General features: G+C 40.3%; 1 protein-coding gene across 2 annotated transcripts; it reads right to left on the reverse strand.

The window, feature by feature from the left end:
- On the reverse strand, nt 648–5,603 carry LOC109230806 (splicing factor, suppressor of white-apricot homolog). Of its 2 annotated transcripts, XM_019396243.1 has the most exons (5): nt 5,213–5,603; nt 4,124–4,290; nt 3,880–3,971; nt 2,803–3,636; nt 648–2,512 (listed from the first exon to the last, which is right to left on the reverse strand). In XM_019396243.1, the coding sequence occupies exons 3-5, from the start codon at nt 3,901–3,903 to the stop codon at nt 776–778; spliced, it is 2,595 nt and encodes an 864-aa protein (XP_019251788.1). In that variant the 5' UTR covers nt 3,904–3,971; nt 4,124–4,290; nt 5,213–5,603; the 3' UTR covers nt 648–775. The 2 variants fall into 2 exon arrangements, with proteins under 2 accessions (XP_019251788.1, XP_019251787.1); XM_019396242.1 differs by lacking the exon at nt 3,880–3,971.

Here is a 25,290-nt window from a genome sequence, read left to right on the forward strand (position 1 = left end):
TATTACTCTTTTGAAGTATTTTGCAAATTTATTGTTTCTTAGAAGCTGAAGTAAATTATGTTCGACTGAGTCGTAATGTAAATTAAAAAATATTGTCGACACTCATGTCCGAATTATTTTAGAGTTGAAATAACACGCAAGTGATGAACTAATCTTTTTCAATTGGAGACTTGATATCATATAACTTGATAATGTTATCGTCCAACTAGCGCAGGATTTTACTTAAATAGACTAACAACATAATTTTTTTACACTAAACTATATATTTATTCGGTTACCATGTTACTTATTAGTGTACATTTTTATGTTGATATTCAAAATCCACTGGTCGAACTAATCCAAATTCGGGTTACATAGGGGAAGTGCTTCTTTCTAGGAATATCCTTTCTCATGACTCGAGCCCGAGAACTTTGGTTAAAGGTCAAGGTGATCTCATTCATCTCACTACATCTCTTGATAATTATACGCAGGCGACGTTCAATTTATGAAAAATTCTAATCAGATGAATCAACTCAATGTAATTGTGAAAGAACTTGAGAGAACTCAGATATTCAATCGGCATAGCGAGGAAAAGTAGGGAGAGTTCCCTGAAACTGAATCCATTCTTCAACTAAAAATATAGGAAGGTAACACAGAAGAGGCAGAAATTTAAATAGCAAGGAGGAGCATGAAAATCAAGATTAATAGTATATCAAGATTCAACAATGACTTTTACAATGCCCTTTACACTGCAAGGGGTTCTCAAGGTAATGTACCAATATTGGCAGTTCATCAACTATTTCCTAGTTGCCATTAACATTGCACGGATTTTAGCCCGAAGATCATCTGATATCTCAGTAGATTCAGACTGCTGAGATGCTGCTCTTTGATGGGAACTAGATACATCCACTGAAGCTTCTCTGCTGACGGAACCTCCCAGACTTCCTCTTGATTGATCTGACACTTTGGTACCGATCTCACCCTCTTCCAGTTCTTCTCTTTCTCTGGTCCCATTTTCATTCTTATCGGCCCTGCCATAGCGCTGCTTTTCATCATCTGAAGAGTTCGGGCGCTTATGCTCATGTTCAGACTCATCATCACTGGAATGCTTTGGCCTGTGTTTGAGTTTCTCTCTACTACGGTGGGAGGTTCTATGAGATCTATGTTTCTTCTTGGAATGCTTATAATCCTCCTCATAATCATCTTTCCTATTTTCACGTGAAGACTGATGACTTGAATGCTTTTTCCTTCCATGCTTATGATGTCTCTCGGCATCTCTTCGCTCATCATCATCATATTCAGGGGATGAATGCCGTCTGCGGTGCTTCTTTCTTGATCGTTTATCATCTTCATCATCATCATCATCTTCAGGGGATGAATGCCGTCTGCGGGGCTTCTTTCTTGATCGTTTATCATCTTCATCATATTCAGGCGATGAATGCCGCCTGCGGTGCTTCTTTCTTGATCGTTTATCTTCATCATCTTCATCCTCATATGCATTGCCACTATCTTTGTGTCTACGACGTCGTGAATGCTTCTTTTTTTTGGATCGTCGATCATCCCTTACCTCTCCACTTTCTTCCTCTTCATCTTCTCTTGAAGAGCGGTGCTTCTTCCTGGACCGCTGCCCCTCCTCCTCTCCCTCTCCCTCTCCCTCTCCCTCTTCTTCTTCATCCTCCTCTTCAGGTCTATCAGATCTTGACCGGTATTTCCTTCTTGATCGCCGCTCATTCTCTTCAGCATTATGTTTTATTTCAGATTTCTCATTTTCATTCGACACATTATTAATTAATGGAGCTGCACTGCCTTCTCTCTCTAGAGCAGTCAGTTCTGACGGAGCTGCACTGCTTTCTCTCCCTAGAGCAGTCAATTCTGAAGGTGCTGCACTGCCTTCTCTTTCTAGAGCAGCAGCATTAACCTCTGTGCCGGAACCTGACAAGGCAGATTCCTGTGGTTCCACTAACCCTCCATGTGAAGAATCTCTTTTGACAGGAGCTGCTCCACCTTTTAACAGGGCCACAAACATCTTTGCCCTTCTCAGCCTCTCTGCTTTCAGCTTCTGCTCTTTGCTCAAGTGTGCTTCAGAGGAGTCTGCCTCACTCGCAGCTTCCGCAGCAGCAGATTTTGCGATTTCCTTCGCTTTTGGAAGCAAAACACTATTTTTCATCCTCTGGTCAGACCTCTGACCAAATGGAGGGACATTGAGGAAACATGAGGCTTGGCCACCCTCACTGCTGTGACCCTGACTATCACCATTCTTAGATGAGCCTGAGATGATATTCAAATTGGGATTCTTGATACCTCTGGTGGCTGCGTGAAGGATAGCGGCAGCAGCAGCAGCGTCCACATTGACTCCAACCTCTTGCTCTGAAGTTCTGGTCAGGGAGTCCTGCATTTCCTTCTTGGATTTACCAATCACCATTTTAAACTTCTCTTTCTTATCAGATACATATGGCAGATCATACCCGGCAGACCTGGAGGGAGAATCACTTTCCTTCAAAGAAGCTCTTTTTTCTGATCCATGGACTTTTGACTGCACAACAAAGAGAAGAGCAAAAGCCACAATGTTAAAGCAATTCCACACACTCCCTATCCAAAGGGAAAGTAGTATAACCAGTTTCGCATGCATCAGCTACACCAATATGCCAAAACCACAGAAAAATACTGCTCATTGGTTTTTTGTGTTAATACATTGTGAAAGAAGCAAGTGCTATAAGTTCAGGAAAATAAACTAATATGCTGAAATTTAAGTTTATACAAAAACTTCAACCATGTGACTGCAGGACAACACATGTTTTTCCCAGACAGAGAGAGAGCTTTCACCTCTTGAGCTTTCTGGAGTATTTTTAGATAGTAAGGATGATATTGGTTGGTTGGGAGGAGAAATGGGAATCTGCCATGTTTGCTGTCCTGTTCCATAAGAGTTGACTCAAACTGCTTACCATTCTTCAGAATGAACTCCACAATCTTATTAATCAATTTCTTCAGATCAGATGGAGGCTCCACCAAAGGTAAAGTCTTCGACACCGCTCCTAGACCAGACACCTCTGCCTTTGTCTTTCTAGATGCAGCAGAAGAACCACCGTCATCTTCTTTCCGCATACTACTTCTAATTCCGCTCTTGGAAGCATTAATCAAATTATTCTTTTTCAGTGCAGTAGCCTTTTCTTTATCTTTACTAGAACGAAGTGAATTTGTAGAAACTCTCTCGTCTTTTTCTTTCTCATCGTTTTCAAATTCCTTGGAACTATCAGCCCTTTCAAGAGGACTGGAAACATTTGTGGCACTCAAGGTATCAAGTGTTGCACTGGTAACTTTGGGTCCAGGATCATCCCCATTCGCAAGCTCCTCGTCCTCTCCGGACTCATATACAGAACCAAGCAAAGATAAAGCACCTCCACGACCATCATGTTCCTTCTGCTCATCGGAATCCTTTCCTCCTTCATTTTGAGCTTTCACATCACTACCAGGTTGTAAAAGTTCAGGGTGATCAACAAGAAACCTAAAGTATGCATGAAGATCGTGGTCAGGCATTAAGAACCCAAATGTTGGATTGTCTCCCTGCTTTACCCTCAGAACAATTTCTGACTGCCCACCGTGTTTGCTCACAAACAGCGCAGTCCTTGCAATTATCTGATGTACCTTTTCTGTTGGTGGCTGCAAGAAGATAGAAAGCACCAAAAGCAACAAAGAGCCCATTAAAATGTAGAATTCACAATCCTGGATAAAAAATAAGCTAGAACCTTAGATACAATCAAAGCTTCAAACATACCAATCCACAAAAATGTGTGCCCATTAGTGAAATTAAAAGAGCAATATTAAGTAAATTAAGAGAAGATCCCTCTCAACTAGCAACGAATTGTCCTTATAAAGATAACTTCTTAATATTCCTAATCCCACCTGCACTGCCCCTTGGTCGTGCATCAAAAGGGAACAAGGTGCCTGTGAATGGCAACCTTAGATGAAAAGAACTCCATCCCTGCTCCGAGCATCTGAAAACTTAGACATGGTGAGCCTTAGAATAACATAAGCTTTAGACAACTAGTAGCATTGGCCACATGGGGAAAACCTCGTTAGCATGTAAACACAATATCCAAGCTTCATGAAAGCAGACAAAAAACCAAATCGAAGAGCATAAGCTTACCAAGCATTGAAGTAGGCCTTCCGGCACTGGAAAGGAGGGACGAAACTCGGAGCTTTCCTGGCCCGCCTCAGAACTTTTTCTGTCAGCAGAATCATCAGTATGTCCATATGAGAAACCAACAGCACGATAAGCACCAGCATCCACCGACTTTTCGTCTTCTTCCACTCCTGAAGGAAGAAATCATTAAATCATATTAATATTGACGTATTATCCAAGACCAAGAGCAACATAACTAACGCAAAGCTACAGGAAAAAGAATCCAGACAGAACAAGATTAGGTTAAAATAATGATACTTGCATGGATAAGTAAAGATGATCTTACTCATTGTGAGATACAGAAAATGTGTAATTAAAAGGTCCAGTAACTAAAAACACGTTGCAAAAAGAACATTTTACAGCCACTAACTAGGCAGCCAGCATGCTACATTTCCTCAATCTACCTTATTTTAAGACACGCCAACACCAAAATATTACCTCTAGGAAGCACTGCCTGCCTATAAAAACATTTGCTAACAACATTATTTCCATAACAATAAATCGTATTCTCAGCTGTCCCCTTGAAGTTGCAAGTGAATATTATTTAAAACAGAAAGGCGTACCATCAGAGGAAGTTTCCAAGGCGACCAGAAAACCAATGACAGGTGCGGAGGAACCCTCAACTATACAACAAGATTGTTTTATAATACTATTTTATGTTTCGCGATGTCATACTACAGCAAGCAAATCCTTTTTTTCCCTGGGAAGTCCATGCATAGCAAATCCTATTTAGAAGCATCAAATATAGCTACCGCAACAAACTATTACGGATGCAGATCCAGCATATTAAGTTTACAAACTTAGCATAAATATATGTATTGCACAAGAGAAATGAATCTAACACAATGAGCACACATCAGGATAATTGAAACTTATTTAGCACAATAAACCACTTGATAATATTAAAATCAGCTAGCGAATCATTACGTTTTATCGGATTGTTAGCTTCCTGATTACTAACGCTAAATTAAAAATAATACAATACATGAAAAATTATACACGCAATGGTAGAATAAAAAAAGAAGGAAACAAGACTACAAGAGTTAAGTATACCTGGTTCATCTGAAGGCGAAGGAAGATCGAGGTAACGTTCATGATCGAGCTCGAACTGAATCGAAGCATCGACGAGATTCGAAGACGTAGAAGAGTGAGACCGTCGGCGGGAAGGTGGAGGTGCGGAGAGAAGGTGGCGGACATCATAACGATCAATTTGGAGAGAGTTCCATTCGACTAGAGCGTCGCTGGAGTTGACGAACGCCGCCATGGCGTCGTCGTCGAATAGGAGGGCATGGCGGCCCACCACCTCTAGATCCATCGGAAACCGCCGAATTTGGCTTAATCTCTATGGTCTCGATTTTACTCGTCCGTTTCACAATGCGGTTCGACTGAGAAACCCTAGAGAGTTGGTTAGGACCCTTTGGTGAAATTTGCGAATTGGAAGCAATTAGCTGTCTGAGTCCATTGAATTTGGCACGTCGGTCAGACTTGGGCCAATACTAAAGGGAGATTTGCACAAATAGGACTAGTGCCACCTTTTAATTTTTGATCAACTAAGCACAGTTTTTTAAAAATAGCCCTGTATAGGAGTGGCAAACGGGTAGGTCGGGTCGGATATGGTTCGGTTCAAAAATGGGTAATGAAAAAATGGGTAAATTATCCGATCCGGCCTATATTTAATACGGATAAAAAACGGGTTAACCGACGGATAATATGGGTAACCATATTATCCATGACTTCTTGCATATGATCACTTTTGGAAGAATTCTTAGTCACCCTAACTTGAAGAACTCACAATTTGAGGATTTACAAATGTAAAAGTTAGATTCGTTGGTTATCCATTTTCTAAATGGATAATATGGTTTTTATCCATATTTGACCCATTTTTAAATAGTTCATTAACCAACCCATTTTTTAATGGATAATATGGGTGGTTAACTATTTTCTTTGAACCATTTTGCCACCCCTAGCCCTGCACCAGAATTTTTTTTTTTTTGGTAATAAACAATTTTATTACCAAGTAATATTTTACACGCAGTTTCTTACTATAGCTTGTTCTGGACATAAGCCCCAGACTAAGCTATTTCTTCTGTATCTCTATTCCTCCTAAAACAATTTTCTATACATTTCAATGAACAATAGGATAGTAATTCAATTCTAGTAATCTTCCCTTCAATCGTTGCTTCACATTCCCTCTACAATGCAGATCTTGTGCTAGTAATCTAGTAATAGTTTCAGCATTTCTTTGCGTTGCCTGAAAAATTCTTGCATTCCTCTCTTGCCATATGTAGTATATGCTCCCAGCTAGCATCATCCTGTATATTTCAACATTTGCACTTCTTCCATGGCAGTGTTGCTCAGCCCATTTCAGCTCATGCTCCCATGTCATCACTTGTCTATAGATCCTCAGCCATTCCGGCATAGCAGTCCATATTTGCGTAGAGAATGAACATGTAAAGAAGAGATGACCAGTAGTCTCTACTTCTGTGTTGCATAGTGGGCACGTATCATCTTCTACACAGCCCCGTCTTTTCAACCTTTCTCTTGTTTGGAGTCTCCTATGAGCAACCAGAAACATGATGAATATCCACTTGGGTAGTCCAATATTGTTACAAATAAGTCTTCTCCATGAAACTTTGCTAAATTGTCATTTTTGCTTCAGATACATAGTTTTGGTCGGGAATGTTTCCAGTCTAAGCACATCTTCCTCTGTATACCCAGCTTCTTCAAAGTATTTCTTGGCTTTAAAAATCTTCTGAACCACCCAAGATGATTGCTTTGGCTTATCTCCCCACCTTGGATTATATTTCTTATAGTACACATGAACTCATTGCACCCACATTTTGTCTTTCTTCTTGCATAAATTCCACAATAACTTGCATATGGCAGCTTTATTCCATAAGCCTATGTCCATCAAATTCAATTCACCTGCTGCTTTTGGCCAACATAATCTGTCCTAGGCTATGGGTGCTTTCCTTGTAGCCTCAACACTTCCTGTCCATAAGAATCTTCTACACATACTTTCAATCAAATGGATTAGTTTCTTGGGTAATAAGAATATATGAGACCAATACACTTGGATGGAGAGTAACACACTTCTAATAAGTTGGACTCTTCCTGCATAAGATAGGAACTTAGTAGTCCAAGATTGAATTCTTCCTGTCATTTTCTCAAGAAGTGGTTGACATTGCAGTAATGACATCCTTTTAGTACTCAAGGGTACCCCCAAATATCTCACTGGAAGAATCCCCTTGGAGAAACCCAATATTTGCAGAATTTCCTGCTGGATATCATCTCTGACTCCTCCAAAATAGATTGAACTTTTGTCATTGTTGGCCACTAATCCTGATGCTTGTGAGAACTCTTGAAAACATTGATACAATAGCTTTACTAATATAGTATCACCTCGACAGAATAGTAGCAAATCATCAGCAAAATTAGTTGAATTATGCTCATCTTGGCACACTTAGGGTGAAAGTTGAAATCTGGGTTCCTCTTTAATGTCTTAAGCAGCCTAGTAAAATACTCCATAGCCAATACAAATAAGTACGGAGACAATGGTTCACCTTGTCTCAACCCCTTTTTAGCTTTGAAAGGTACTGAATGCCGCCCATTTATAATGATGGAATATGAGACAGTCCTCGCACATCTCATAATCCACTTTACAAACTTCCCTGGCATTTGCAGATTCCTCAGCACTTGCTCCATGTAATTCCATTCAATAGAGTCGTAGGCTTTCTTCATATCCACTTTCAGCATGCATCTAGGTGATATATCTTTTCTACCATATCCTTTAACAAGCTCATGGCTCATTATTATGTTATCACTGATCAATCTCCCCGGGACAAATGTGGATTGGCTTTTATCTACTATGTCATCCATTATATCTTGCAATCTATTAGTTAACACCTTCGATATGATTTTATAGATGAGAGTGCAGTAAGAAATTAGTCTGAAATCAGTAACTCTAGATGGATTTGGTAACTTAGGAACCAATGTCACTGTTGTACTATTGATAGGCTGGTGCAAATTGTCTTTTGAGAAAAAATCCAGTACTGCTTCAGTTATCTTATCCCCAACCACAGACCATGCTTTCTTGAAGAAGAGTGCATTGAATCCATCGCATCCAGGTGCTTTGCTATCACTGATCCCCATTAGAGCCCTGTGTATTTCTTCCTCAGATACTGTTGTTGTCAACTGCAGCTACTGTTGTCTGTTTACCATTGGACCTTCTCTCATGATCACTGGATTGATAGTAGGAAGTCGTTCAGCTGTTGATCCCACTAGTTGTTTATAAAACCCAATTACTTCCTCTTCAATATCCTAGTTTGTCTGTATTACTTCCCCATTGCTTCTTGTTAAGCTCTTAATCTTGTTCTGGGAATATCTACTCTTCATGCTTGCATAGAAGTATGCAGTGTTATCATCACCTATCTTTAGCCATTTTACTCTCGATTTTGGCTTCATGATACTTTCCTCCACCCTCAGCATTTCTCCAGTTGCATCTTTAATTCCTTTTCTGCTATAACCATGTTCTCGGGCTGTCTAGGATTCCTCATTTGTTCCTGCATTTTACATAGTTGCTTCCTACAGTCTGCAATCTTATCCCCTACAGCATTGTACTCTTTAGTATTTAATTCTTTCATAGCTTGTTTCACCTTTTTCAATTTATTCCATACATCTTTCATTACATATCTTCATTATTCCCTTTCCATGCTCCTTTGACTATCTTTAAAAAATCTTTATGTTCAGCTAGATGATTCAAGAACTTGAAAGGCTTGGGGACTATCTCTTCCTTTCCTTTAAGTGTAACACTCAAAGGTGAATGATCAGAACATCCTGGATCCATTACCCACTAAGTAAGGCATTTTCAGTATCCACTCTGCATTAACCAATGCTCTATCTATCCTGCTATATGTGTGCCTAAATGTCCATGTGAAATTTCTTCCCTTAGTCTCATTTCAACCAAACCAGTATCATCTATAAAGCTATTAAAGTCTTTCACCTACACATCTTGGACATGAATACCAATTGGTCTATCCTCCCCAGATCTTATGGCATTATAATCACCCATGATTAACCATGGTATTTGCTGTCTATTGTTAATATATGCTAAGTCTCTCCATAGATGTCTCCTATCATCCAGTGTATGCAAGCCATAGACTGCAATGAATTCAAACCTCATATTCATGCTTTTGATGTGAACTGCAACATGAATAAGTTGGGAAGACTTCCCCATCACCAGACATTCTATCTCATTAGCATCCCATAATAACCAAATTCTCCCTTTGCTGTTGTGCTCATAGTTTGCTAGCCAGTGCCACCCTATAGTGATTTTCCTTATTATTTGATCAACCTTCTGCTCCTTTATTTTATGTTCAAGTATTGCTATCATATTTACTTTATTGCTTCTTATGTACCTCTTGACCTCCTTCTGCCTAGGAAGCTTATTCAGACCCCTAATGTTCCACGTTACCAGCTTGACCTCTGTGCCTACTCGAGCCTTCACGTAATTGCCTTGGGTTTATGAGCTGCAATCCAGATTCTACTAATATATTGAACCCATTTATGATGCTGATTGAACCCTCCCCTGCTTTTTTCTTGCTTCGAGCTATTGATTTCCATGTGGCTTTTCTCCAATTCTGCTCCTCCTCTCCTCTAGCTATCCTTACAGTTGATTGAGCAGGTTTACTAGTTTCCTCATCGCCCCTTACTACTTGACTCCTTTTTGCAGGTGCTACATCTTTTTGCTCCACCTTGTCGCTATTTCTATCTTTAGGTTGCCATTCTTGTTTCTGCTTTTGCTACTTGGGCTTAGTCTTCTGCATAGGTTGCTCATCTTTACCACATTTGTGTCCAACTTGCATACAAACTTGACAAAATTACGAAACCCAATCATAAGCTACTCCTTGGACAAATTCTCTTCCGGTTGGATTTGTCACCTTAATGGCCTTAGGAAGCTCTTTGGTTATATCCGTCTCAATACACTCTAGCATATGTGATTCGTTCCAATTGAATAGTACAAGCATCTGCATATAGTGGAACCCCTAATCCACTACTTATCCTGCTTAGAAACTTAGCTCCCCAACAATTCAATGGAAGGTTAGGAAATTTTACCCACACAGGAATAGTTTGCAGAACGTCCTTACTAAAATCAAACTTTTCTGACCAAGGCTTCATGATTATTGGCTTAGTACCCAGCATATGTGACCCTGAGTATAATACTTCATCTCTGTCTTCTATGGAGTTAAATCTTACTACAAAATATTCCTCATTGTGATAGTAGACCTTTGGCTTAGTGTAAAATTCCATGCCGAGGCAATAAACCGTTCCATAGCTCCTATTGTTGGAGTTGTTCCAACAACATAAAGGATCAACGCTTGCTTCCATTTCCTTGTCTCTTCCTTTACTTCTTCCTTACACAATTCAATCATTACTTCTCCATTTTTTGATGGTCGGTGCAATGAAACTTAGATCCATGCCTTTTGCCGCCAATCTGTTCCCCACAAACAAGTTAGCCCAATTCTTCTGACCTACCTCTGCGTTCTCATCTGCTAATTTTACCTTACTGTTATCAGTTTCCAATTTATCCTCAATTTTTCCACTATTACCAACAATTTCTTCAGAAATACTCGCAATCAATCTAGCTTTCTCTACACTAGTATTACCATTTGCCCTCTAATTACCAGTCTGTGTTCCTAAATTGTTTGCATGCATAGAAATTTCTCCTAAGCTAGGTCTTCCGATTTGCAGTTGATTACCAGAAATTACCTTTGCATTCTCAATCATCGGTATAGGACTCATTGCATGTGGCGTTTTCAAACCTTCCTTTGCGACTGATAATGGTGGCCACTATTCCATTGAAATTCTCGTTACATCTGCAGATTCCAAGCTCTGCGTTTCCGTAATTTGCGAGCTACCAGTTCCCGTACAGTTCGTTGCATTTTTCCTCGGTCATTCCCTCCCCATTGTTGTTCAGCGTATGTTAGCAAGAGCACGCTAGCATGCGCTGAGAGAAAAAATTATATATGCTTTATGAGCTAATAACTACCCTGCACCAAAATTTAAAGGGGAGTTTCATAGCTTTACCCACAAAAACAAAACTAATTACCCTTGCCTACCCATTGGTTTTTTTACCCACCAAACTAATTATATTTCCTACCCATTGTAGCTTTTGTGGGTGATTGTTTATTTTATTTTTCTCATGTTCTTTTTTATTTCTTTATTTTTTCTTTTCTTTTCTTTCTTTTCTCCTTTTATTTTTTCTCGTTTTTATTTATTTTTTTCTTTTTATTCTTTTTCTGTTCATATATTTTTTTCCATAAACGTATTATTCTTTATTTTCTTTATTCTCCATATTCTGATTATATACTCAATTTGGCTCGTTTCTTTTCATTTTTTTTTATTTTTCTTTCCTTTTGTTTATTTTTTTAATTTTGTGTTCCTTTTCTAATTTCATTCAACTTTTTTCTTAAATTCCCTTTTTTTCCCATATTACTTTTTATGTCTTCTAACACCTATTTTTTATACAATGAATATTATTTTTATGGAACTTTATCAAAAAATTCATTTAAGAAAATGTTTGCAAGGACCTAGTGGAAAAATTTAAAAACAATAATAACTTATTTATTATGATATATTGTATACTATAACGGTATAATGTTACTAAAACCATGACTTTAGCTTTGCAAAATAACACCTATATGATTCAACAAATAGCAGTCGAGTATATTATTATAGTATATTGTATACTATTACAACATATTATTGCAGTATATTGCATATTATTACAGTATACCATTACCGTATATTGTATATTATAACACTATATTGTTGCAGTATAGCTATATACTCATATAGTATATTGTATATCGTAGCGGTATACTGTTAGGTAATTGTGTTTTTCTTCTCGTACACCGTTGTAGTATATTGTATACTATTACAGTATAGCTAGGTTCTACAACATATTGTATACCATAGTGGTATATTATTGGGTAACTGTGTTCTTTTTCGATTTTCGGCTGAAAATTTCGATCTCAATCACTTCAAATCAGCTCCAATTGCGATCAAATTTCAGTATAAGCTTCTAAAAGGTATTGTAACCAATATTTAATAGCACCGAAATCAAATTAGATTCTGGGAAATGACCCGAACTAGAACAAATAGTGATGAGAAAATATATAATTTGTAGGGAGGGGGAGAGTGTTTTCTGGCAATGAAAGGTATTCAATAGGCGAAGATTTCATTCAGCAAGAGAAATTAAACTACATGCGCATAGTGAGTTAATTGAATTGTAATTTGTAAATATTGAGCAAACCTCTTTTGTTGTATACACAAAATCATCACATAACTAACAAAAACTGCTACTCCTTGCACCCATTAATTTGTCAATATTTTATTTTGTGAATATTATAAAAATATTTTCTATCAAATAAATAATTTTACTTATGAAAATAAAATCAAGAACAAAGAGAGAAATCGATTGGGTTGAAAGAAGGAAGATCACGTGTGGGTTAGGTATAGGTTCATTGCCCCTGAAGCCTTTAAAGACTTTTCTTAATGGATGGACGAGTAATAATTTTATAAGGAATATGTATGTATAGTAATTATTATCCAAGTAGGTACAACCGGATAATTAGTTTAAGTTTAATAGGTAGTCCTTATAAATTTCTCATTTTAAAGCACACTGCTAGCGATTACTACAATTTTAATTTGATAATAATTGGGGGAAAATTTCAAGATCACAGTGATTAACACAAATCTCGATGGATCACTAGGATTTTTCAACATTTGTTGCTGAAAATCCTAGTGGTCGTTAGGATTTCTAGCGAAAATCTTAGTGAGCACCATAACACGTGGGTAGAGATCTACAACATGTTTTTGCTTCATAATTGATTCAAATCAACTCCAAATTTGATATGCAACTTTTTAATACAAATAATTTTCAATATTGTCTTCTTCAATAATATTGTACAAGCTCAATAAAACTCAACGATAATATATTTTATTTTTTTACAACCAAACCAATTCAAATCGTTAAGGATAGACAATACAAGTTCAACGGAATATTAATCACCAATTACAACTACAAATAAGCAATAAATCTTCAATTTTCTAAAACATATTTTGTTATTAACTTTTCATATATAACAGTAATAACTATCATTATAATGATATACTATTTGAATACGCCTTTATAATAGTCTTACTCAAATATCTATATATTTATTACTTTATGATAACAACAATAATTAAAAAAAATTACTCTATGATATGATCTAGATAGTCCGGGTAAAACAGAGAATATTGAGAATGACCCCAAATTATCTAGTGAACCATTAACCCGCTCCAAGTCCAATAACGTCCAAGGGATGCACGCTAAGGAGCTGCATGATCTTCAACAATTGACTGGAAGATGTTTGGAGAGTTACTTGAAGGATTCATGCAAAGAGACCATGTTTGGAGTCTTGAGAATTGAAGAATCAAGACCCCAAGTCAAACCGTGTGACACGGTTTCACCAACCGTTGGCTACGGTTTAAGTGGGTCCTAAAGAACTGAAGAAAATAAGCTTTTGGAATTCGTTACGGTTGGGGCTACGGTTTGGCCTGGCGAGATTGTTTTTGGAAAATTAACTTTGAAACTTTTTCTATTTTACCCATTGAGTATTCATAACAGTCTGGGGTTATTTCATTAGGAACTTAACATATATTGACATAAGAAAACTCTTGAGAGAGATTCGAAATCTTTTGGTTCGGGTTCGACTTTGGATTACTAGTTTTCAAGACTTGGGTTTTTGAGGGTAATCTTCTTCTCCTTTATTTATATTTAGGGTTTCTAGTTTCTCGCCCTTGGGAGGCAATCAGACAGTATTTCGATTGTTGCTCGAGAAGTAAACTTAGGTTTCTAGATTTTCTTTTATATCTCATCATTCGGACTACTTTTGATTATCTTTATCAAACCTATCATTACTTTTGCTTTAATTATTATTATTTTTATATTCTGTTGTTTTGTTTATCTCGAATCATATCAGTTTGTATCAGAGCGAAGGCTCGGGTATTGTTCTAACAAACCCGCGTTCCCAAGTCTAGAAATCAAGATCCGAAATAGTAAAAGAAAGGCAAAAATATATACTTCTTGTTTTCGACTAAATCCAAGTCGAGTTGATTTTTTATTTTTTATTTTTTTTCTTGAGTTTAAAAAAATAGAAAAGAAATTATTGAAGTGTTCTTGTTGATTGTTGGAGGAAGATTACTATTGGGTAAGAAAGATTCATTGGGGATTCTTGTTAAGGACGAACTAGTGCTAGTTCGCATAAATCGTTCTTAATATTTGAAACTAACTATTTCTTTCGTGCCAATTCGTTCGCGTTTTTCTCGTTATTTTCATAGAAGTTTCTTGGTTTCCGTCCTTAGTGTTTAAAAGTCCGTTCTTGATTACATAAACTCCACTCTTAAATTACTTTCAAGAATAACTCATTCTTGGATAGGTGATCTATGAATTGAGCTCGAACTTTAAGGATTTCCAAGGAATGAGGCAGGAATTATATTATAAATGTGAGATAAAACACAAAACGTTGAGTGAGCTTGCTTGAATCAAACTACAGGAGGTGTGCTATTATGGGATCCTCTTATTACTAATCAATTATTTTTTCTATAAGCACGTCTTCTGCAGATTCAAGTGATTGGGGTGAAAGGATGGTTGAATATAGTGATGACGAATATTGAGATTCCTATGATGAAGATGATGGAGGAAGCAATTCTTGTGGGGATTACAATGAGTGTATTCCTTGTCATGATTTAGGTGAAGAATCAAGTGATGACAAAACATGGTATGTTCTTTATCATAATTCATATTGTTATGATTTGTACGAGTATGTTACTAACAAGTATGATAACCATCATGCTAGTCATGGAATATATGGAGTTGAATCAAGGAACTTGAAAGAAAAACATGGAAAAATAAGTTACAAGGGTAGTGAGGTAAGTTTGATCCTTGGAAACTATAAGATATCAATACCATTCTTTAAAGGAATTCATGGTCTGAATGCCTACCTTAATTGGGAGAGCAAGGTGGACGATGACGTTGCATCATATCCATGTTTGGAAAGTAAAAAGATTGAGCTGGTTATTAAAGCACTTCATGGGAATGCTTCTTTGTGGTGGTACAACCGTGAAACTACCTGTATATGGTCAAAATTGGGTTTGCCCCTTTTTATGATTAATCGAGACCGGGGCGTGACAGGCCAGGGTTCGACCCCATGTCATACTAGACCGAGACACGAAGTTAGATGGCCAAGCTCGTGACTCAGGGACTGATCGAGACCGAGACCAGCCAAGATCGAGACCGAGCTGGATAGAGATCGAGGGAAGCATGCCGAGCCAAATAACGAAAAGCCAAGATATCTGCGATCAGGCGAGGATCATGGTGAAAATCTCGGCACGTATCAAGAAGAGGCTAATTAATCAACTAATCACGGGATTCTTACCGTATTTAGAATTGTACCAAGAGTAGGACTCTCCTACTATGTAAAGGGGGTCTGATCATTTGTAAAAGATATCATATTTATGTTACATAAAGCAATATATTATCTTCTTCTTAAGCTCTCAATACTCTGTTATTCTGTTCATACTTTACAGTGAAGTACTTGTTTGATTCGAAGGCGACCTAGCTCGAGGATCAAAACTATAAATCTCTTTTGGTTTGCTTTATTTCTATTTGCAGTTAATTTCAAAAACAATATTGTATTTTTCTCAATTTGTGCCAAGTAAAATCATGTGTCCTTAAAACCATAGTATAAATTCAATTGTTATCCGTTTTTATGGTAAACAGTTTGGCACCCACCATGGACACCAAACTTCAAAGAAGCACCGCAATTGTTAGAACATAACTTCAACGTAGATGCATCCGCCATCGTATCAGCCATCGAATGTATCAAAGATACTAGATGGCCTCGACCTCTGGAGACCGATCCGGCCTAGAGAAATCCCAACCAAATATGCAAGTATATGGCACTCATGGCCATAAAACAGAAGATTGCAGACACCTAAGGGGGGAGGTAGCCCGATTGTTCATTGAGGGGCACCTTCGGGAATTCTTAAGTGATCGGGCCAAGAATCACTTCAAAAACAAAGATTCAAATAGACAGAACGAGCTAGAAGAGCCACAGAACGTAATTCACATGATCGTTAGAGGGGTAGATATTCCTCAAGGACCAGTGTTAAAATGCACCAAGGTGTCGATCACAAGGGAGAAGCGAACTCGGGATTACGTACTAGAAGGAACCTTGTCTTTCAATGACGATAATGCAGAATGGATCGTACAACCCCACAACAACGCACTGGTAATATCTGTACTTATGAATAAGACTCAAGTTAAACGTATTTTAATTGATCCAGGTAGCTCGGCCAACATTATTCGATCGAGGGTCGTAGAACAACTCGGCCTACAGAATCAGGTTGTGCCCGCGGCCCGAGTACTAAACGGCTTCAAAATGGCATTTGAAACCAACAAAGGCGAGATAACTTTTCCGGTAAACGTAGGCGGGACCATCCAAGAAATGAAGTTTCATGTGATCGAGGGCGATATGAGGTATAATGCCTTATTCGGGAGACCGTGGACCCATAACATGAGGGTAGTGTCCTCGACCCTTCATCATGTTCTAAAGTTCTTGATGCCAGAGGGAGTTAAAACTGTCTACGGGGAGCAAACCGCCACCAAGGAAATGTTTTTCGTCGACGAAGTGATACCAATATGCGATCTCATCAACGAAAGGGTCAAATTAGAAGGGAAAACAGGAGGTCAAATAGCAACCACAAACACTGACCTCGACCCAATCAGAGAAGCAGGGGACTGACGAGGATGATGACTACGGGGTTCCTCGATCCTTCATAGCCCCAGATGATTCCGACGCCACCAAGTCAACGATCGAAGAGTTGGAACAAATCATACCAGTCGAACATCAGCCCGAGTGAAAGGTATACCTGTGCACGGGTCTAGCCCCCGAGCTTAGGAGAGAACTTATTCAATTCCATAAAACTAACATGGATTACTTTGCTTGGCCCCATCTCGATATGACATGGATCACACCGGAAATTACCACCCATAAACTGAGCCTGGACCCGAAATTCCGTCCGGTGAAGTAAAAAAGAAGGCCCCAATCCGAGGTCAAACACGCTTTTATCAAAGACGAGGTAACCAAACTTCTCAAAATAGGGTCCATCCGGGAAGTAAAATATCTCGAATGGTTAGCGAATGTAGTAGTAGTCCCTAAGAAGGGAAACAAACTTAGAATGTGTGTAGATTACAAAGACCTAAATAAAGCATGCCCCAAGGATTCTTTTCCTTTGCCTAATATCGATCACATGATCGATGCCATGGCCGTCCACGAGATTCTCAGTTTTCTCGACGCCTATTTAGGGTACAACCAAATACAGATGAACCTGGAAAACCAGGAAAAGACCTCGTTCATTACTAAATATAGTACCTATTGCTATAATGTAATGCCCTTCGGATTAAAAAATCTGGTGCAACCTATCAACACCTAGTAAACCGAATGTTCGAAAGAACAAATAGGGAAATCTATGGAAGTTTATATTGATGACATGCTAGTTAAGTCCTTGCGAGCAGAGGACCATTTGAAGCATTTGTAGGAAACTTTTCAATATACTGAAGAAATACAACATGAAGCTCAACCTAGAAAAATGCGCGTTTGGGGTCGGCTCTGGCAAATTTCTCGGCTTCATGGTATCCAATCGAGGAATCGAGATCAACCCCGAAAAAATCAAATCTATCGAGGACATCACGCTAGTAGACAACGTAAAGGTCGTGCAGAGGTTAACATGGCGCATAGCCGCCCTCGGGCGATTCATCTCGAGGTCCTCCATTAAGAGCCATCTATTCTTTTCGTTGCTGAAGAAGAATAATAACTTCACATGGACTCCAGAATGCCAACATGCCTTGAAGGAGCTTAAATGGTACTTGTCGAGCCCGCCGCTGCTTCATACGCCAAGGGCAGACGGACAATTTACTTATATCTGGCAGTATCGGAGAAAGCGGTAAGTGGAGTCCTAGTCTGAGAAGAACAAGGTACATAATTCCCTATCTATTATGTTAGTCGGACCCTAGGTGAAGCCGAAACTAGGTATCCTCATCTAGAAAAATTAGCACTCGCTTTGATAAGTGCAACTAGGAAACTAAAACCATACTTTCAATTTCATTCCATATGTGTTGTAACAACTTATCCTCTTCGAAATATTTTGCATAAACTCGAGCTTTCTGGACAATTGGCCAAATGGTCCGTAGAAATCAGCGGGTACGATATTAAGTATCAACCTCGAACAGCCATTAAGTCTTAGATCTTGGCAGACTTCGTGGTTGACTTCACGCCGGCCCTAATGCTCGAGGTTGAAAGAGAATTATTAGTCAACTCGAGTACATCTTCGGGGATTTGGACCCTCTTTACGGATGGTGCTTCGAACGTAAAGGGGTCCGGACTCAGCATCGTGCTAAAACCACCCACAGGTAACGTGGTCAGACAATCTATTAGAACTGTAAAATTGACTAACAACAAGGCTGAATATGAGGCCATGATTGCAGGTCTCGAACTTTTATCCAAAGGCTTGGGAGCAGAGGTGATCGAAGCCAAATGCGACTACCTCCTCGTTGTGAATTAGGTTAACGCAACCTTTGAAGTTCGAGAGGAACGAATGCAAAGATACCTGGATAAGCTACAAGTAACTCTACACCGATTCAAGGAATGGACTTTGCAATATGTGCCTCGAGATCAAAATAGCGAAGCCGATGCCCTCGCAAACCTAGGGTCATCGGTCGAAGACAACAGACTCAATTCGGGGGCTGTCGTACAACTCATGAGGTCAGTGGTCGAAGAAGGACACGCCGAGATAAACTCCACAAACTTGACCTGGAATTGGAGAAATAAATACATAGAGTATTTGAAGAACGGAAAGCTTCCCTTAGATCCAAAGGAGTCGAGGGCCCTGCGCACAAAGGCATCCCGATTTAGCCTGTCCGAAGATGGAACCTTACTCAGAAAGATGTTCGACGGTCCGCTAGCAATATGTCTGGGACCAGGAGATACCGAGTATGTTTTGAGGTAAGTCCACGAAGGCACATGCGGGAACCACTCAGGTGCCGAATCACTGGTTCGAAAGGTAATCAGAGCCGACTATTACTGGACTGATATGGAAAAAGATGTGAAGGAGTTTGTGCAAAAATGTGATAAATGTCAAAGACATGCTCCGATGATTCATCAACCCGAGGAGTTGCTGCATTCGGTTTTATCCCCATGGTCGTTCATGAAGTGGGGGATGGACATCGTTGGCCCTCTTCCATCGGCACCAAGTAAGGCTCAATTTGTTTTATTTATGACCGACTATTTCTCTATGTGGGTTGAAGCACAGGCCTACCAGAAGGCCAGGGAGAAAGAAGTCATCGACCTCATTTGGGACCACATCGTATGTCGATCCGGAATACCATCCGAAATTGCATGTGACAATGGAAAATAGTTTATTGGCAGCAAGGTGACCAAATTTCTCGAAGACCTTAAGATCAAAAGAATCTTATCAATACCTTATCACCCTAGTGGGAATGGGCAAGCCGAATTGACCAACAAAACCATAATACAAAACCTCAAGAAAAGGTTGACCGACGCCAAAGGAAAATGGAGAGAAATCCTACCCGAAGTCTTTTGGGCGTATCGCACAACTTCGAAGTCCAGTACCGAGGCAGCCCATTCTCTTTGGTTTATGGCGCCGAAACTTTAATACCGGTCAAAGTCGTGGAGCCGAGCATCAGATTTTGATATGCAATGAAGGAATCGATTGACGAGGCCATGAATACAAGCCTGGAGCTATTAGATGAATGACGTGAAGTTGCCTTTGTTCGATTGGCTGCCCAGAAACAACGGATCAAAAGGTATTACAATCGAAGGGCCAACCTTCGATATTTTAGTGTCGGGGACTTTGTACTGAGGAAGGTCATGTTAAACACCCAAAATCCAAATGAAGGGAAATTGGGTCCGAACTTGGAAGGGCCATACCAGATTCTCGAGATCACAGGGAAAGAATCCTATAAGTTCGGAACGATCGACGGAGAACAACTACCGAACAATTGGAATGTAACTCATCTCAAACGGTATTACTGCTGAGGTACGACCCTGTTTCAATTCTCTCTATTTTTGACTAACACGACACGAAGCCTTAAGGTCTAAAAGCACACATTGCACTCTTTTTCCCTTGAACCGTTTTTGTACCAATTGGGGTTTCCGGCAAGGTTCTTAACGAGACAACAGTTGATCGTGCTACCTTAGAATTGAAGACCGATCACGAATCGGTATCAAAGACTATGTTTATAGTATCCGAGATTTCTCTACAATCAACCTCGAATACTAGGGGGGGGGGATTACCCTCGGATATTGAATTGTTCTAGCAAGAAAATTATTTTCGAAATGAAAGGGTCTTAATAGGTAGGATTTATTGTAAGGCCAAACGGTCAAAACGAACCGTGCCCACATAGATTGCTCGAGCCCTGACATAAAACATGTATGCATGTGTGATTATTTTTGACAAGAATAAAGAGAAGTACTTTCCTTGCAACTATTTACTATCTTGGAAAGATTTCCACTTTACAACCCTATACTTTTGATCTATTATGGAAACGAGCCCAAGGATCGATTGTAATCAGAGTTCGGATAATCACTCCCACACTCGAGGACTGCCGCCCATAAAATAAACTCGAACAGATCAAACTATTGAACGTCGAGGGCATAAGACCTCTTAGGCAACCCTTGAATTTTAAAAGCTACGGCCATACCCACTCGGGGACCGTTATCTTAGGCAAGCCTGGATAACTCGATAAAGCGAGCTCACCGGGCTACACCCGAGCTAAAAGGCTACGGCCAATTTAACGCAGTTTGGAGACGTCCGAAATCTGTAACAAATATAGGCCTAGGGAAAAGAAAAATTCTTTCACAACCGGTTCTTAAGGCTACCCACGGCAGAATCTTAAACTTAAGATATTTTCGGGAAAAAACTTCGGCAACACCGAACCCCGATAACTCCTTAACCCAGAAGGGCAAGGTTTGTTCGAATCCTCGAACACAACCTTATTATTTTGTGCTAAGGCATTCCAACCTTTGTGAATACAAGCAATAAAACAAAGGAAAAATTTTAGAGCCGAAAAGGGTATAAAGTCTTATATATACATATATATATATATATATATATATATGTATGTATATATAAAGGATCTTTTTACAAAGGCCGGATCGGCCAAAAAGAAAAGAAAGCAAAATACAAAGGCCTAAGAGCTACTTTTACTTCGAGTTCGAGAGATCATTCTCTCTCGATTAGAAAAAGGGCTACCTTATTTCGAGTTCAAGCGAAACCTCACTCGACTATTAAAGCCTAAGGGCTATTTTTATTTTCAAATCCGAGAAACCACTCTCACTCAGCTATCAAGCTTAAGGGTTACCTTAATCCAAGTGCAAATAAATGATCTCACTTGGCACAAAATTGCCTCAGTTCGAATTTGAGCTTTCGATCGAGGACTACCGATCAGAAATGGTCGAGGACAGTACTTACCATCGGTCCTTACCATCTCAAAGCTTCGAATGCGACCCCATTATTTCATGCTAAGGCACTTTGACCTTTGTATGAATTAATGAAAAGGCAACAGATTCGGAAACCATAGAAGGGAAAAAATTATACAAAAGCCTTTTTACAAGGGCCATATCGCCCGATCAAGAATTCTTTACAAAGGCCGATCAGCCTCAACATAAAAGCAAATAATACAAAGCCTAAGCAACATGGTCCTTATCGGAGGAAGCATCTTCGCCCTTGGAGTCTTCCTCACCGGATTCACTCAAACTCTCGGAGTCTTCCTCAGGAAAAGCCAGTTTTCGAGCCCTTGTTTCTTCTGCTCTGGCAATCTCGATTTTAGCGAATATATCGAAACCCTTCACACGGGTTCCCTCGAGGGCCTCCCTTCAAGCTTGCCACTTAGTATGATCCACCATGCTCCTGGCCTGTGCTTGGGAAGTTTCGACATCGACCTTGTATTGGGTCGCATTAGCTTGGGCCTTGGTGTTGACCACTACCGCCTCAAATTTGGCCACTTCGAGCTCTTTGGCCAAGTTGGCTAAATTGGACTGAAGCTCCTCAATTTTCTTTGCTTGTACCGGGGTCTTGTCCCTTGAAGCCCGAAGCTGAGACTCGGCCGACTCCAGCTCTACTTGGACGACCTCCTTTTTTGAAGCTAAGATGTCCATACACCCCTTGAACTTTTCAGCTTCGGCTCGTATTTCATCTATTTATCTTTGAAGGTCCCTGATCCGTTTGAGCCTCTATTGAACCTGCAAAATCGGATCGTTAGTTGTTATCTCCAACTTATCTTCACTATCATGATGCACTCAGAATACTTGCTCGGCCATCTCAGTATGCTCATCTCGAGCCGTTACCAAATCTGCCTGAAGCTTCTCACTGAGAAGCTTGTAGGTATCGCTTTTCTTAGTGAGGCCCCGAACCTCAGCCTTGCGCTCCTCTCGGATGCGAAGGAAGGCCTCGTGATGCAATACTGAAGCCTACAAGTAAGGAAGAAAATGTTAGAATTGTCTACAATTCAAAGTTTTAAAAAGATAATGGAATGGCCCTCGAACTTACCCGATTCAGAGCATGCCGAGCCTCGTTGAACAAACAAGCGGCTCCCACCGCATCCATCGCGTCTTGGTCCTCTTTGGTCACCAAGCATCTCGGGTAGCTAGCGATTCCCACGGGGGGAGAGAAGACCCGAGCGTCTTCCGGGACAGTAAGCACTATGGTACGCCTACGATCGGGGTTAGCACTGGGGGCTGGGAACCGATCCGCTAGTTTCGGGCTCGATAAAGACCCAACGACATCCGATGACGGTGTTTTGTTCGGCACCGATAAGTCACAAAAACCGGTATTATCACCCGAAACTTCAAACTCCACTCCATCCAGGAAGGTGTGGATGTCAACTGGCCCCTAAAGACCCTCGCAAGGGCGACCTACCAAGTTAGCAGCTTTGCGGATCATGGAATCCGAAAATTGAGGGGACTCGGAGATATCAATCACTCCAAGATCGTCCCCTCGAAAAATCTTCAACTATTCGAGAATCCTTGCCTCCAGTTCCCTCCTCGATCGTCTCAGTTTGGGACGGAGCGGCCTCGACCTTTTTTGGCTCCGAAATTTTGGCCGAAGCTCCCTTCTCAACCTCCTCTGGTTCGGGGGACTTTTGTATCGAAACACCAGCCCGCACACGGGCTATCAGATCGGATCCTTCTTCCTTTTCGGACTCATCTCTTAGTTTATGGATCGAGTCCGGATGCATAGCACCGGTGTCCCCCTTAGGCTTACGGGGCCTCATCAACGGTCTTTTCTTTTCCCGGCCCGGAGAGCTCGGAGTCCCTTTTCTTTTCTTCTCTTTGGCCTACTTCGGGGCAGATGGAGAGGGAAGTGCCTCTTCTTCAGCAGATGGGGGCCTCATTGCTACATCCTTCCCGAGCCCTACAAATGAAAAAGACGAGTAAGCTCGATACAAGATCCGAACAATAACCATTCTAAGAAAGAAAATTACCGTGGTTACGGGCCTCCCGTTGACCCTTTGATAACTCCGTCCAAGCATGCTAGGAGTATAACTTCTGCGACACTAAGCCCTCGACCCATTGCCTGAGATCGGGGATTACTTCCGGCACATGGGCCACAACTGCAACACAAAAAACATAGATGAGGAAAGAAGATAAGAAGTAAAACGACAAAGTCAGACATTTAAGGCGAAGTGATACTTACGATTCATGTTCCATTTTTCAGGAAACGTCATGTCTTCAGCAGGGATTAGATCCGAAGTCCTTATTCGGACAAATCGGCCCATCCAACCTCGGTCTCGGGTCTTGTCTATGCTCGAGAATGGGGGCTTGGTGGCTTGACGGTAAAGCTTTATCAATCCTCCTAATAAAGCCGGGGACTGTAAAGACGCATAAGGTGATCGAGGGTAAAAGGACACCCCTCTATCTTGTTTACAAAAAATCGGAGGAGGATCACAATCCTCCAGAAAGATGGATGGATCTGGCCAAGAGTCACATCATACCTCTTGCAGAAGGCAACGATCATGGGGTCTAAAGGACCCAATATGAAAGGGTAAGTGTAAATATTTAGAAATCCTTCCACATGGGTAGTGATCGATTCCACAGGCGAGGGCACCACCACGTACTTGTTAACCCAGTTGTAGTCCTCTTTAACTTGGTTGAGGAGATCATTGGTAATTGTGCATATGTACCTCGAGATCGGTTTGCATCGACCCGGTACCGAGGGTGTATTCTCTACCTTAAAATCAACAGCAGTGGGGCACTTTGTCGGAACGAAGTCCTCTAGGGGAGGTTCCACCACAGCTCCGTCGGCGGCGGGCCTTGATGAAGAAGCGATTTCCTTTTGCGGAATAGTTTTTGAAGTCTTAGAAATTTTTGCGAATGAAGAAGAATGGAAAGTGAGAAGAAAAACTTGGTATTTTGTGATGAAACAGGCGAAGAAACACCAGAGATCTGAAAATACAAAGCTTTAGGGAAGGCAAAGGATTTTGAAGATTAGAGCAAAGAAGAATTGAAAGTAAAGTTTGGGCAAAAGAAGAAAGATATATTTATGGGTTTAAAATGACGGTTAAAATCCGATAATGCCCGACCGTCGACTGGCACGCATTAAATGCCTGGGAAACTGTACCGATGAGACGTATCGGTTACCTCTGTTGCTTACATCATGGTGAAGATCGAGGTCTCAAATCGTTTCTTGTCATTACTCTCCAAAAAATGAGGGGACTATCTTGGGCTTGCCCCTTTTTATGATTAATCGAGACCGGGGTGTAACAGGCCAGGGTTCGACCCCATGTCATTCCGGACCGAGACACGAAGTTAGATGGCCAAACTCATGACTCAAGGACCGATCGAGATCGAGACCAGCCAAGATCGAGACCGAGTGGGAAAAAGATCGAGCAAGATCGAGGGAAGCCTGCCAAGCCAAATAATGGAAAGCCAAGATATCCGCGATCAAGCGAGGATCACGGCAGAATTCTCGGCACTTATCTACAAGAGGACGATTAATCAGCTTAT

This window comes from Nicotiana attenuata, chromosome 8 (assembly GCF_001879085.1).
Source record: "Nicotiana attenuata strain UT chromosome 8, NIATTr2, whole genome shotgun sequence".
Taxonomy (NCBI): Eukaryota; Viridiplantae; Streptophyta; class Magnoliopsida; order Solanales; family Solanaceae; genus Nicotiana; species Nicotiana attenuata.

Bases quoted from the DNA above. Each gene is read 5' to 3' on its own strand.
- LOC109230806 (XM_019396242.1), bottom strand. From the start codon at position 5,474: ATGGATCTAGAGGTGGTGGGCCGCCATGCCCTCCTATTCGACGACGAC. The intron at 4,291-5,212 runs GTATACTTAACT...TTCTTCCTTCAG, and splicing joins TTCGCCTTCAGATGAACCAG to GAGTGGAAGAAGACGAAAAG. The intron at 3,637-4,123 runs GTAAGCTTATGC...ATCTTCTTGCAG, and splicing joins AAGGCCTACTTCAATGCTTG to CCACCAACAGAAAAGGTACA.